At 36.5% G+C, this 14,654-nt stretch overlaps 1 protein-coding gene across 1 annotated transcript in view; it reads right to left on the bottom strand.

The window, feature by feature from the left end:
- Positions 1–484: 484 nt before the first annotated feature.
- The window catches only part of IL1RAPL1 (interleukin 1 receptor accessory protein like 1), a 596,166-nt gene continuing 581,996 nt past the window's right edge, over positions 485–14,654 (bottom strand). Inside the window, exons 9-10 of the mRNA XM_042867960.1 lie at positions 2,603–2,773; positions 485–1,301 (exon numbers count right to left, since the gene is read on the bottom strand). Of these exons, the coding sequence (XP_042723894.1) occupies positions 583–1,301; positions 2,603–2,773 (890 nt within the window). The 3' untranslated portion in view covers positions 485–582. The remainder of the gene's footprint in view (positions 1,302–2,602; positions 2,774–14,654) is intronic.

The raw sequence follows: 14,654 nt of genomic DNA, 5'->3' as shown, positions 1-14,654 counted from the left end.
TAGATGATCAGACTGTAGTGTTACCCCAAATGGGGCCATTGTAAGAGCAGGGAGTGATGCACATTACAGGGGAAGAAATGAAACAAAGGCTCTCAGTGAGGGATGGGATCATTCTAAGAACAAATATTACCCAAAACAGGTGAATTGCAGCAGGCATGGCCTTCAGGAATCAGGCTAGGCAGGCCAACAAAATGGATGGCGCATCTGATATTAACATAGCTTTGTCCAAGCATTCCCAAGAGAGGTTAAAAACAAACCAAAAAAAAAAGTCTAAAACTATACTAATGAAGCCAAAAAGTTTCCTATCTATACAGCAGTCTCTTCATTAAAAAAATGTAAATATACAAATTCCAATGACATATAAAACAAAGTCGAAAATGTGTATGGGAAGAGAACATGGGTAAAACAGGAAGACCGATGCTACAAAGAAATTGCAAAAAACGTATGTACAAGACCCTGTTTTTCCTCATATATTATCGATTGTAATGCATGTTTAACAGCAGCAGTCGAGGATGTAGTTCCAGGCACCGGACTGCAGACTCAGCTTCTACTCAAGGGGATGGACAGCCCCTTGCATTTCCATCACCAAATGACACTTGATATACTGGTCTCCCGTGGCAAGAGGGGCAGTATCGCACTGTTTGTGTGAGCCTCTTCTGGATTCTGCTCCCTGTTAGTTTTTGTCTGTGGCCGCTGCCCGTTTATAAGTGTCATAGGGATGTTGCAGTAGGTATGCTGGTTACCTATTGAGGTAAGCGGCAGGGTGCCGGTAGGAGGTACATCATATTCATAGCTTCGATAATAGTGTTTCTGGCGCATCTGTGAATGATATGTGTTATGAAAGGTGGAGCGTAGATCTGGATGAGCAGTGGCAAGAGCAGTAGAGGTGGCAGCAGCCATTGAAATTGCGGAGACTGTCTGCAGTTCCCCAAAGGGCCCCTGCTCACTGACATCTAAAACCTGCTCGTGTGTGATGGGTTCAGTCCTCTTAAAAGGCATTTCGTACTGTAAACGTTTCCAGAATTTGGAATTCAACTTGTTGCATTTTGGTCCATGCCATTTAATGACAGTGAGGAGCTTGATGGTATGTTTCAGGGCCTCAACCTCCTGATAGTTCATAACTCCTCGCAGTTCACTGCATTCAATCAGTATCACTTTAATTTCTCCTGTGACTAACATGTTCCGAAGCCTTGTTTCCAGTTCAAAGATGCTCCAGCCTCTTCTTACCACATAATTTGGGGTCATGACGATGATCAGTCGCTTGCTTTGGTCTACACATCTTGCCACGTCTTCAATGTAGGCTACAAAATAAGACAATTGCTCAAAAATCAAGGCAAGAAAATATTTCATTCCCATAGGCTGGAGAGAAATAACAGAAGCAAACCCCCTTCTCCCAGAAAAGTTCTCTGAATGCTGCAAAAACATCACTTTCAAACGTGTAAACTTTGCTTGCCAGGACAAGTTTTTTGGATAACCTGTTCTGGATGACCCTGCTTGAACAAGACAGCTGATGCAGATGACATCCAGAAGTTCTTTCCAACTTTAAGCATTCTATGATTCAGTGAAATATTTATTTCCCATTGGGCTACATTTTGGTAGTGTTTGTAAATGAACTGTGAATTTGTGCCTATATCTTTACTGGAACAAGCATGTCCATCATCATTTCATCCATCACCATTTTCTAAAAAGTCACCCAGATAGGCAACAGAGCAGAAGCTGTGTTTTATTGTCAGCCCAAAAAGCAAATGATATTCTAAGGTCTACTGATTCACTAGATTGTTGTTTTCCTTTCATGCATTCACAGAAACAGAGCTGTGTCCTGCAAATTAATGTTTAGGATACTGTAGATTTGAAAATATCCATGTACTTATGATTAAGGTTGTGTTTTACTTATCCTTTCTTATAAATATTAATTCAATAAAATAGTTTGAACTTAGTAGTTTTATAAATGCCTACAACTGAAGTTACAAACTGCAACTTACAAATATTACTGAGCATAGGTTGGAATACCTTAAATATATATGAAAAAAATCTACTTATTTCAGTTGGAATCAATTCTCAGTTTCAGTCTCTGAAAATGATCCAGTGCCTCCACTACAGTTTATCTACCAGCAGTCTTTTATTTACTCTGCTGCAGATGTTTTCTCTCAGCTCTTGACTTAGACCAAAGACAACTGCTTTCTTCCTGTCTGAGTCTCTGTATAGACAGATAGCAATAATTATTTAGTTGTTTTTATATTAGTGTGATGGATATATTTCCAAGGAAACAGTTAGGAATAGAAAATAAAAACCTCTTTATTAATTCCTAGGTGTGGAGACTCTCAAATAATCTGTGAATAAATATTAATCTTATTAATTTCCATTACCTATGCATGCCCTGTCTGCACTGTCTCACCTTCAATGAATATAATACACTTAGTAAAATATAATCTTCTTATCTAGGAAATGTACATCAAGCATATTTGGTGACTTATCTTATTCCACAAGATGATAGAGTTAAGATGACATTCGAAAGGGACAAGCATAGAATTAATATTTAAATAATATATGCAACCACAGCATATGTCGTGTAGAAAATACGCAAACATAAAGACATACTTACTTCCTGTGGGAATCAAATCTCTGTCTGGTATAAACAACTTGTATCCATAATGCTTTTCAAGCATATCTGGTAAGATCTCAAGAGCAAATCTTTCTTCTTCTCCAGTTTCTTGATTCCACTGATCAGGATCCACTTTGGTATAAGATAGATATGCATCATAGTCCTTGTTGTCTAAAAAAATACAAGGAAAAAACGAAATTACATTATTTGCTGTTCTTGCATATTGCTTAGATGATTGCCCAGGAATTATTCCTCAAAGAATTTCTCAGGAATGGTAAAATGCTTGGATAAAATAGCAAACTTTTACCCATTCTCCAGTTATTAAGCCATTCATCTTTTATGTTCCACCTAGTGGAGTTAATCCTTAATTACATGGATACAAGACAGAAGGGATCCATACCCATACACTGAACTCAGTTTGTGCATAAATATTTGTGTGAGGCTCTGCATGAAGGAAATCCACTCAGCTGTCTGGTGGCAGCTTGTGAGCACAGAAGAAAAGCCACTGAAAGAATCCAAATTATTTCCTAGCTTTAAAATAGAAAGGAAAAGCATGGAAATACCCATACAAATGAACAGTTCTTTCTCTTGTATTTAAAAATATTTATTTTTGTCAAATTTTCACTATAAATGTAAGGCTTAGAATGCTCTAAACATGTGCATACATTTACTTGTAAAATTCATTATTTTCCCAAGTCTGGGATTATTGCCAAACTTTGGTCTTTGTAGCATCAGATCCCAATTATGCAGTTTAAATATCCTGAATTCTATGTGCTTAAATATGCTAATTTAATGATACATTAATGTACGTTTTAGTCTTTAACAGTATATTATTTCATTTCAATTAAGTGAAATATTTGTGTCTGTATCTTAAATGTGCTTGGTGTGCTTACTTGAAAGACTGAATCAGAAAAGTCATCATTACTTTTCATTAAGAGGTCGATAATGCCAAGTGCTCTGGAACTAATTCAGTGGAATAAGAGGTCACATTTTGAATTTTGTTGTGAAGAATGCAGAAAAAAATCAATGGCAAGATTAATGAAATGTTACCAGCCTTCTAACCTTCTTGATAACATTATGCTCAGGCTATGGAGAATATCAATTGCTTGTAAAAGAGATGTGACTGAATACTCTACCATGTGGTATAAGCGATGCTACACTCTTCAATGCTGACTTCCCTTTTTTTCTCAGCCAATCTTTTTTTGATTTTGCATTTTTTTGTACTTTGGTTGTACTATTTGGAAAAGCCTGCCAAAAGTAGGAAGGGTGCAAAGTGTATGAGTAAAATTAAAGAGCAGGCACTAGTTTGAGTTGTCCATTCTTCCTTCCAAAGAACCACTCATATTTTGCTCATTCAAATCTGCAGAAGACAAAATTAAAATGGTAAAACTTTTTTCAAAGTTTCAAAACCAATGAAACGACCGTGGGCTTCATTTTCTCTTCTACACAATTTATCTGAAATTATATGTTGGAGTGTTTGTTCTCAAAAAAATAATGAACAGCAAAAACCAATACTACCAACAAACGAGATAAATAATGCCTTCCTCTGATCCATTATTTCATTATTTCAGTACTTCTGAAACCATAATCCTTCAAGATAAAGAAGCACCTAATGCCTCTGATATTGCCACTGAATGGATCAAATGCAAACAAGTGGGAGATTACAGAATAAGTTCTGACACTACAATAGGATAGTCTTAACACAACAATAGTGTTAACACATGGAAAGGTCAGGGTATATATGGGGAAGTCACCACAACTGACATGATGGTGTGGTCATGCCATTTTCTTTTCTTGCCTTAGTAATGGCCATAATGACATTACAGGCTTTAGAGAAGCATTAATCCATTGGAAACCTTTGAATAAATATGAAAATGTGTCATTTCTCAAAGGAATGAATCATAAAAAATAATGCAGCATTGAAACTGTTTTGAAGGCTTCAAGATATCGTCTGTGAAGACAGTTTGCACGTTCTTAATTTGAGGGAAACTTATTCACACTGTGCCAAAACTTTCTTGAGCACACAATTATGATTCTAATGCTTTTTTTTTTTTTAATAAATATAAATTTTCGTAACATGAAGGATCCAGCATTCCTACTGACTATAGCTGTGTTATCTGTGATTGCAGGGAACACTTCTTTCAACCCTAGATCCCTACTTTTAATAGTATTTGCAAGTGTAGGAGAGCCAAGATTTACAGTACATGTACACAGATGGGTTCAAGCAAACATGAATTTATTTAAACTCCAGTACAGCTAGATGCGTAGTCCAGTCTGGGAAACTGTTAGATGCTTTAGCACAGTGGTTTTCCTGAACTATCATACTCCCCATCTGTCAGTTATTTTTTAACTTTGTTGAAAAGTAGAAAGCTCAATTTACAGCAGAATTACTTTATGCAGTAATTTTGTTATCCAATGGGCTGGCGTACTGGCATAAGCAGACAATTCTAAAAATGTGAGATGTCTGGTATACACAGGGTATGATCACATCACTCCCATCTCCAGGAAAGTATTTTAACACAGAGTAGGTGACCTCTCTGAACGTGGTTTGTGGAACTGATGTCAAACTGATGTCAATGTTCTAAATGTCTATGTCTGTATTCTGATCTTCACTCTTTCTTTTTTTTTTTTTTTTTTTTTTTTTTTTTTAATGCTCTGTCTCCATGGACTGAGAGAGAGCCAGAAGCCATAGGGCTCTTGTGGCTGAGTCAAAGCCTGGCAGCTGGGGCACATATCTTGCCAGTCTTTTGGCCATGTCATGTGGAAGCAAGAGGCTCTGCAAACCCTTTTCTGTTGGGCTCTATTCTACCTTGGCCTTCTTTTGCATAAAAGCACATCCAGGCGACCCCAGACTCAGAGCAAGTATGCAGTAAATACACCGTAGCTTTCTGTTTTCTGAACTGCTCACTGGAACATACATTTTACACTTGAAAATATTTGGTTTCAGCATATCTTCCTTGTCCACAACAACCAAACAAACAAACAGAAACAAAGCAAACAAAATTTAATCAGAAATTTCCTAATCTTCTCCTAATTACAATCAAGTCACAAAGGACTTGATATTACTGTGTAATATGGTAATAACTAAATCCTTCCAGATTTTGGGTACATAATGTTGTCTGGAGCAAATATTTAGTTGTAGAATAGAAAGGCAAAAATCCAAAAGTGAAACAAATCTGGTAGCATCCCATACTTAATTTTACAAAGAGAATTTCCTCATTTTCCCTTGTCAGCAAATAATGAAGTCTTCTATCCAAGTATTCTCAGAGTGAAAATGTGACTGACTGTTGCTGCACTTTCTTGTTCAAAGATTTCTTGTTGTCAGGATCCTGTGCATTAGCAATAAGCAGGAATGTAGTTACTCACTGCCTGTTTCCTCCCTCAGGAAGAAAAATACCTGCTAATTATCAAATGCATGGATTTTGATCATTTCATCTGAAACTTTTCTTTTTCCTGTGGAGATTCAGAGCAATTTTCTACTTTTGTACCTGAAAGCATTGTTCTTCCCTTCTCTGTTTCAGGATTCTTTTTTAAATAAACATCAGAATAAATTCTTCTAGCTTTATATCCAGGTACTTTTCAGAGCTGTTTCATGCAATAGCTGTCCTTTAATTCAGTAAACACATCTGAGTATGGCATACAGTACCATACAGTGGCAATACTTTTTGCTGTAGATGGGAAGAGGCTTTTTTTACCTCTTCCCATTCCTAGTGAACAGACAAATAATCCTTTGTGGTTATGAGGTTTATACTTATTTTCTGCTGCTTACTAGGTGTCATACAACCAGGATGGAGCTCTTTAGCTCAACAGCCTCCATTAATTTAAAAGGCTGAAATGAAACATAAAACAGACATTGCACGGGCAAATTTAATGAAAAATAATAATAATTCATGGTTTCTTGTATGAGAATACATTGAAGCTCTGGATTAGTTTGGTACAGTGAGGTCAGACATGGCCCATGCTACAGGTACAATGCACGTCAGTCAACCAAAGACCACTTGTACTTCAAGACTCTGGTCAAACAGGCTGGGAAGTACAAACTTTGCTGTGGCATTTTAATTGTTGTATGGAGTTGAAAGTAAAGACACTGACTAGCGGTCTTGGGCTCAGGCAAAGGTCAGACAAAATTATTTGGATCAGTCTTAGGGGTAGACATTGAAGGTGAAATGCCAGATACATTAAAAACAAATGGAGACATGATTTCATTCAGTGGCTCAGGATTTTAGCCAAAACACCTGTTGCATCATTGCAACATTGCATTCTTTAATGCTGTTCATTTATTTCAGTGATCATCCAAATGTAGAAACGGTCATATTCCCTGTAAAATTCTAGAGGGTTAATGCTGCAGAAGTGATATAAATTTTTACAGGATGAAGTTGTAAATGCTGCTTGTTATTCTGAGGTTGTGCTCAGCAGCAGTCTTTTAAAGGCGCAATGTAAGCATAAAATGAAACCCAGACTCCATATGCATCTACTTTCCTCTTCTACAGGGACCAGCAGACAGACTCAACTTTGAATTTTTATTATATATATACATGTTTTCTAACAATTTGCATGTTGCCCTCCAAGGGGACGGCGGTTTGGACCTTTGAGGTTTCATTAACCTTAAGCATTGCAGCTATTTCTGCTAATGGAGTACAGAAAACCATATATAGATGAAAAATTAAAAATAGAAAAGTACCTCCATAAAGTTATTTTTTTCTTATCAACCATGTTCAAGCAGATGACAAGTCTGGATTCCCAGCTGGCATGGTATGTTATAGCACAAGACAGATTGACTGATCAAAATAAAGAGAAACACACAACACAGTATTTCATAGCGTCGATAGATCTGAATCTTATTTTAATGAAGCTGTACACCAGTCAGCCCATACCTTTGTGTGTTGTGTAATCTCCCAGAGTCATTAACAGCGACTTCAGAAATAGCCAGTGCTCCAAAGGGAGCTGACAACACATGTGCTGCTCTGCAGCCAGGAGTAGCTGGAGACACTTCTGGCTTTCCCAGATCTTCCCCTTGTGAATCAATGGAAGATTGACAGCTGATGTTCCAGAACATGTGTCAGCATTGTAAAAACTCAGGTATTCATCTAGAAGCAATGCACTGATTTAATCAGGTGTTTCAAGTGGGGTCCATAGAAATGACAGGCAAGTACAGCAGGGAACTGCTGTGAGGCTTTCCTCTTTGAAAACACACCGTGTTCAGCAAGAGTGTCAAAGGGGTGAGTTTTCAAAACTTCACACAGAATTCTGTACCTGTTTCATTATTTGTGGGGCCGCATTTAATGCTCACATTGCAATAGTGCTCATTACCCTCAAAACAGTGAAAAAGATAACCCAAATTCTTGGATGATTAAAAATACCAAATCATTATGAGTCTTTCAAAACGCTTGCTTTTCCTCAGACTATTTACTGTTGATTGTGATGCTCACCTTGTCATTTAATTTTTGTTCTTTAAATGCCAAGCTTTTTTAATTGTTAATAAAAACAAAAAACTGCCAACATCAGCTTTGTCACGGTGAAGTACCTGTTAAATGGAGTATTCCTAATGATAGTCTAGATTCTTGCCTGAAGTGGGAAATGGTGAACTGAAGGCAGATTATAAATGCAACACTGGTAAAAGGGTTAAAGAAGTATAATCAGTTCTAAAAAGGTTCTTGAGTATTCTCAGCACACCATAGACTAGGAAAAATAAGAATGCCTTTTGCCCACAAGTTTATAATGGTATGTAATGGTACTTTATGGTACGTTTATAAAAATACTAAAGCAGCAGGTATGCATTTTTTCCCCTTCCTATTAATTTGTCAGCCACCTTTAAGGTGTATTTTTCCTTATTATCTATAATTACAACTAAAATTTCTTAATGATAGGTACATAAGATTACTACTTATTTAAACTGAATAACCTATTATTAAAAGTGATTTTTCTTCATGTACTTACTCTGATTTCTTATTTGTAGCTAAATGAAGAGAAAAGCTTCAATGTTTCTAAGCCATTCTCATTAATATGGAAGTGAGTAACTAAATTAAATACTACTATTGAAGTAATTCTTCTTTTTATATATAAAAAGCTGGTATAGCATTAATCTCAAAAATTGTTCTCAACGTGAAAATGCAGAAATTTTTATATACAATTATCAGAATGTTAAAATTTATGAAAACTAAAATATGGTGATAGAAGGTATTCTCTTGGTTTGTATGAACTATTTGCTGGTCTAAGAAAAAAAATTATTATTGGTAGGTGGTGAAAGACTGAACAGTAACTACCTAGTAAGGAGTCATAGCATAGCACAGCATATACTTATGAAAGACAAGATCCTTTTTTTAAAGAGCAGAAAGTCAACGGTTGTCATGTAGGACCTGAAAAGGAAGGGATATAATTTTTTCTGTACAAAATACGTATCCTAAACTGACAAAGTGTAAAGTAGTGACTACTCCTTATTATCCTAATTCAACAAAACAGCTAATTACCTGTATAAAATACATGTTTATTTGCATGCTCCTTAGTCCAACTGTCTATGATAGTACTTATATAATTGGGTTTTGTAGTGTGAAAAGTGGAGCTGAGATAGCCTTGGTGTAAGTAAACCAACCAACCAACCAACCGAACAAACAAAACAAAACAAAACATCAAGAGAGAAATGGCTTGGAAAAAGGCTTTCAATCTAAAATTCTAGACATTGAATGCCAATGTACTGCATTCATCTTGCTTACCTTGGAAATCTATCCTTTGAAAACAACAATAAAAAAAACAACAACAGCAAATAAAAAGCCATCAACAGCAACAAAACAAGAAAAACAACTTCAAAGCTCAGAGTCATTTGACAGAGCTGCTGGCTGAAGAACAGGAGATATCTCAGTCTTCAGATGATAGACTCTTTTTTTTCTAGCTTACTTTTTTTTTAAATGGTTCTATGTGCCATAAAATAGGGAGAGAGTAACATAAGGAAAGAGGAAAAAACATAATTCTTAATTTGAATTAGTAAGTTTCAAGGAAACTAGAAAATCTCATATTCATTGGAGACATAAACTGAGATTTCATTCCTTGAATTGCTTTTCAGATGTAAATAAATAACACAAATGAAAAGAGTTAACAGTAAACGTAGGCAATTATCCAAAAATAAATTGTAATTAAATAAGGAAAATCCTTGTTTTGTAACTAGTGTTATTTAGAAAGATGAAGACTGAACTTTTTTCTAAAGGTGATTTTAACAGAAATGGAAATTGATGTTCATAGGGTAGGATTTCTTATTGCTACAATTTGCCAGTAGCCATCAAGAATACATATACTGTGCTGAGACTGCTCCTACAAACATATTCCATGAGTCCCTAGAGAAGACTTTGTAATTGCAAAGTCACTAACTTCAGCAGTAATTTCAGTATAGCTGTACCTGCATAGCGTGATCATCAACACAAGCAGTTCAGCAGGTGCCTAGGCCACTGAAAAAAGCTATACTTGAAAGTCAGCATCTGAAGCATTAACAATCTCAAAGCATTTTCTTTCTTGGCTTCTCAAGAAGTTTACTGGGGTGAACCACAGGAAATCACCGAGAAGTGTGTTTTACCTCATCTTAATTTGTGCAGTGAATAAGGAATTTTTTTAGGCGATCCATAGGTCCGTAAGCCCTGAAAGTCTTTTGCTGCTATATAATGGTAAAGATGAAAATCACAACTACTTAAGGAGTCCCAGATGCAACAGAGATTTCAAGGCAGAAACCATTTTATCAATTTCCTAAATGAGAATTGATTTGCTTCCTCTCAGAAAACAAACAAAACTCATTTTTAATAGAGTGCGTCACTCTCAGCCCAGAAACAACCACTACAGCTGTCATATACTGAATCCAAGGAAGATTTCTTAAATTTAAAGAGCTTAGCAATGACACTTCTCAACAATATTAGGAACACTTCAAAAAAAAATTAAAATAAAATAAAAAAGAAAACAAAAAAAGTGAAATCAGAGAAACTCCAGGGCCTTGATTCCCACGCACCAAGCCTGGTAGCCAAGCCATGTGTAGTCTGAGACCTTAGTCCCCCTGTTCACCAATGTTTCCTTTGCAAGGAAATTTGAGAATAGCGTGAAAGACATCATAGAGAGAGCCCTGTCCAACACTGTAGGAACAGTTGTGGGAACTAAAGGCACTGAGAGACATTTTGAAGGTTGTTAAATCAACTGTCAGACAAAGGTCTGTCTTTCTAGTTATCGGCTGAATATTTTTATTTTTGTTATTATTGTTCGTAACCCTCAAACTGGGCTTCTAGTCAGATGATTGTGACAAGAAACATTTATGAATTTTTATTAAAGACCTGTGTTCACAGCACATTTGTTCAATCTTCTTTCTAATTTCTAAATGATTCTGTTCTTGTCAATTTTAATGTCAGCCTCTTCATGCAAAATTTCTTCTTTCTGATGATAGTGCTTATTTATTCCTTTACACAAAAACTTTAATCAATTTAAGTGGTTACTAATGTATCCCAAAATGGCAGTGTCCAGTGCCTGCAGGCATTTTCTACTCATAAATGTATTGTGTGCTCTTTTCTCTGAAATTGGAACCTGAAATATAAACACGCATATATAAATTCATGATTTTGAGTAATTTTGCCCATCTGACCATGTCAAGTAGTTTTCAGCCTAACTTCTTAACCTTCTGGATTTATTCTCAATATACCTTAAGGCTAGAATTTGGATGTCTGAACATCCACTGAAAACTCTCATGTCTTGAAATAGCAAGAAAAATTTCAAAATAGAAATTTTGGTGAATTGGAGTCTCCTGGACACTTTAAGGCAGCATCAGAAAGGGTGCTTCTGGTCTGAGCCCCTTTTCTCCCCTTCTCCCCTTGGTGCTTGTCTTGGTGGCTGTCCTGGTTCGAGACCGATCCCTGCATGATTTCATGGGCAGAAACAATCTCTCAAAGGAGGAAGTTGTCCTGGGTAAAACCCTGGGAAAATTTCCATAGATATTAGGAGGCCTGGGTTTCACGTCTCTCATAAACAAAGAGAGGATTTCTATACAGTGCTATATCTCCTCTGATATAAAAAAGCTTTTAAGATCAGAGAGTGTGAGAAGTTAGGGTGTATCTTGATCCAGGGTAATAACAAACATTTTCTTGCATTTTTTTTCTCTTCACTCTTACTTAAAATATAACACTTAGTTTATTAAGTTCATTTGAAACTGAGAAAGGCAGCAGAGTAGATCCATGGAAAAAATAATATGAAAATAATAACAGCTAAAATATCAGAGGATGAATGTGGTATAAAACTGTAATGTAAGGGCTCTATGTACAATAAAACATAAGAATTCATCACTTCTTGAAGCAGTTTTCAATATAATTTGCTAATACTTGAAGTACATTTTACAGACAAGACTTTTTAAAATAAACTTCTAAATTTAGAGTCTTAAACTCAGAAAGGATGCCTGCCTGCCATTTAACAATGACCAGCCCTCAGAAGTTCCCAATGAACACCTATTTCTGAAAATTTTGTTGTTTTCAGAGTATTATTGAACAGGGTAGCATCTTCATTATGTATTCTGTCAGATCTTAAATTGATTTGCTGGTCAAACAGGTTTGGGGATTTCAGACTACTTCACTGATAGGGATGAGCTGTCTCTCTGAGAGGCAAGGCCATGCCAAGCAACTTCATGTGGGAAAGTTGCTTTGCCATAGGTCAGAGAGCTTTGCCAGTGCTCCATTTTCCAGGGAGATATGTCAGACATTAGTGATGAAGTCCACTAACCAAACTCCAGAACACAGTGTTAATTTGATTATGTTCTACTTCAGTAGAAAAGGGAGTTAACTAAGGGAAAAAAGAGGGCTTTCCCAGAAGACAAGGCTGAGCTGAAGTGTTTGCTGGAGAGAGAAAAAGAGGAAAACATAGTCACTGAGATGAGAGAAAATGGGAAATTCAAGGATGCAAGTTAGGGAAATGAGGAATCGGTATCTGAGAATGCTTGTTTACTCTCCATCACTCTTAGAGAAAGTAATAACTTCAGTTTCGATGGTTAAATACTTTGTTTTCAACTATTTCTCAGAATTTGCCCATGCCTCCCACAGAAATATGCATGAGAAAAACTAGTTTCTAAGGAAAAGAAAGAGGAACTGTGATGAGATTCAACATCCTGAAAGCCTTGTTTAGAAATGAAGCACTGCATTTGATAACAATTTTTAAAGGAAAATTTCAATTGGACTTCACTTCTACAGTGTTTCAAATTCTCTCTGGATACACCACAGTGAACACAAAAAGCCTGTGCCATTTTGATGTTTGCTTATCTATGTGCTATCCTGAAGTATACCAGCGCATGATGTAAATGATGAATAGCATGTAGGCGCTTGGCTGTGGCGCTGCAGGAGTTCAGGTCAGAAAAAGATTTTACAGTTCAGCATTTTGTGTCTGTCAGTAAGAGGCGAAGCCAAGGGAAAGGACCTGAATTTATGTCTGCAATTTATCTCCACACAATCCGTGGTTTGGCCTCCTGGGGCATTTTCTCTCCATCTTCTTAATTCTGCAAGAGCACAGGTGAGAGAGACAGAGCAGAAGTACAGCTGCAGTATCTTCGTTCTCACAGTAGGTTTTATCCATGTTGCTAGTATATATACTATACTGAGTACGGTAGAAGCTGCAGTATTCTGTCATGAGAATCTGCAAGTAGTATTCCTCCTGGTGTGTTACTTCAATTAAGCATTCAAACAATGCATCAGCATTGAACATGTAAGGAGAATCTAAGCTTTATCCTGTAAATTAAATTAAATTGGCTCAGTAAAACAAACTGATGTTATTTTTCTTTCTCTTGAATTCCAGAACAGTACAGTTTAAAAACTATAATTTTTTTACGTAAAATGGACGATTAAAGCATTTCCATTCCTAGGGCACTGATGTAAAGGGTAAGAGGAGAGAAAGACAGGTTTGTAACACTTGCTAAGAGTAAGTCTGCAAATTAATTGGAGAGATTTGAAGTAACAATAATTGACAGCTGTAAAAGTAAGAATTACTGCAACAGAGAGAAAATATTAAATTGCAACTATTTAAATAATTACTAAACCAGATGTCTCTTCTTTCGTCATATGATATGATTATTATTGAATTCATACATGCAAGTAAGCATGCTTCTATGAACTGTGGGTTGCATTTTGAATGAGGGAGGATCTTGGCTTCTGAAAAAAAGTAGTCTGTCAAAATACTTCATGAATCATAGTCATGGGCCACCGTTTCCTCTTCTGTAAAATAAGTAACCTGTTGTGATTATTTTTTCCCCACTGAGTTGCACTAATATACATCCTTTTCGTCAGTCTGGTAGGATACAAAATGTTCTAATGTTCTGCAGCATTTTGTTGTTCTGAGCATTTTCTATTTTGAATTCTCATGCATTTTTAGGTTGGAGGCAAAAATGGGTCATTCCCCAGTGATCTTAATACGGAAGGCTTTCCCTTACACAGAGACCTTTAATTTTGCTGCCACTCTCATCCTGTATCAGTGACAGATCTGGCCAGTGCAGTATCTATTTCTTAAAGTATGTCACATATAGATGCTATCCACAGGCTATTACCTTGAACTGTAATATAACTTTCAGCAGTATTTCAGTAAAAAGGAAGGTTCTGTCATCAAAGATGTAGCGGTGGCACAAAACATCAAGAACTCTGACCCAAGAAACCAAATCTAATTAATCAGAACCTGAAGCTCAACTGGGTTTGCTGTCCAGCAGCAGTTTTATTAGTGGGCAGAGAAGACCTCCTTTGTTTCTTAAAAACAGAAGAAAACACATGTATACATTTGACACAGTCCAGAGCATACACTGCAGACTACTTTTGTTAAAGCTGGCTTTCCTTGAACCACAAAACAGCATTAATGACCATTAGCCAATCTCCAAGTGATTAAGTAAATGAACTCAGGAAAATGGACTGTTGGGTGTGCTCCCAAACACTCAGCACAGTTTATTGAAACTGATCCATTTAAACAAGCAGTATTCTGTTCAACTTCTGCCTATCAGGGAAATACAATTACTGAGGACACTTCCATGCTTAAGAGGCAGTGAAGCTGGCTTTCAGCACTGACAAAAGGGAGC

The sequence above is a fragment of the Lagopus leucura genome, unplaced genomic scaffold, assembly GCF_019238085.1.
Source record: "Lagopus leucura isolate 7727_CA_CO unplaced genomic scaffold, USGS_WTPT01 Super-Scaffold_100001, whole genome shotgun sequence".
Classification (NCBI taxonomy): domain Eukaryota; kingdom Metazoa; phylum Chordata; class Aves; order Galliformes; family Phasianidae; genus Lagopus; species Lagopus leucura.
The sequence above is the reverse complement of the archived record's forward strand: the minus strand, read 5'-3'. Positions and strand labels throughout refer to the sequence as shown.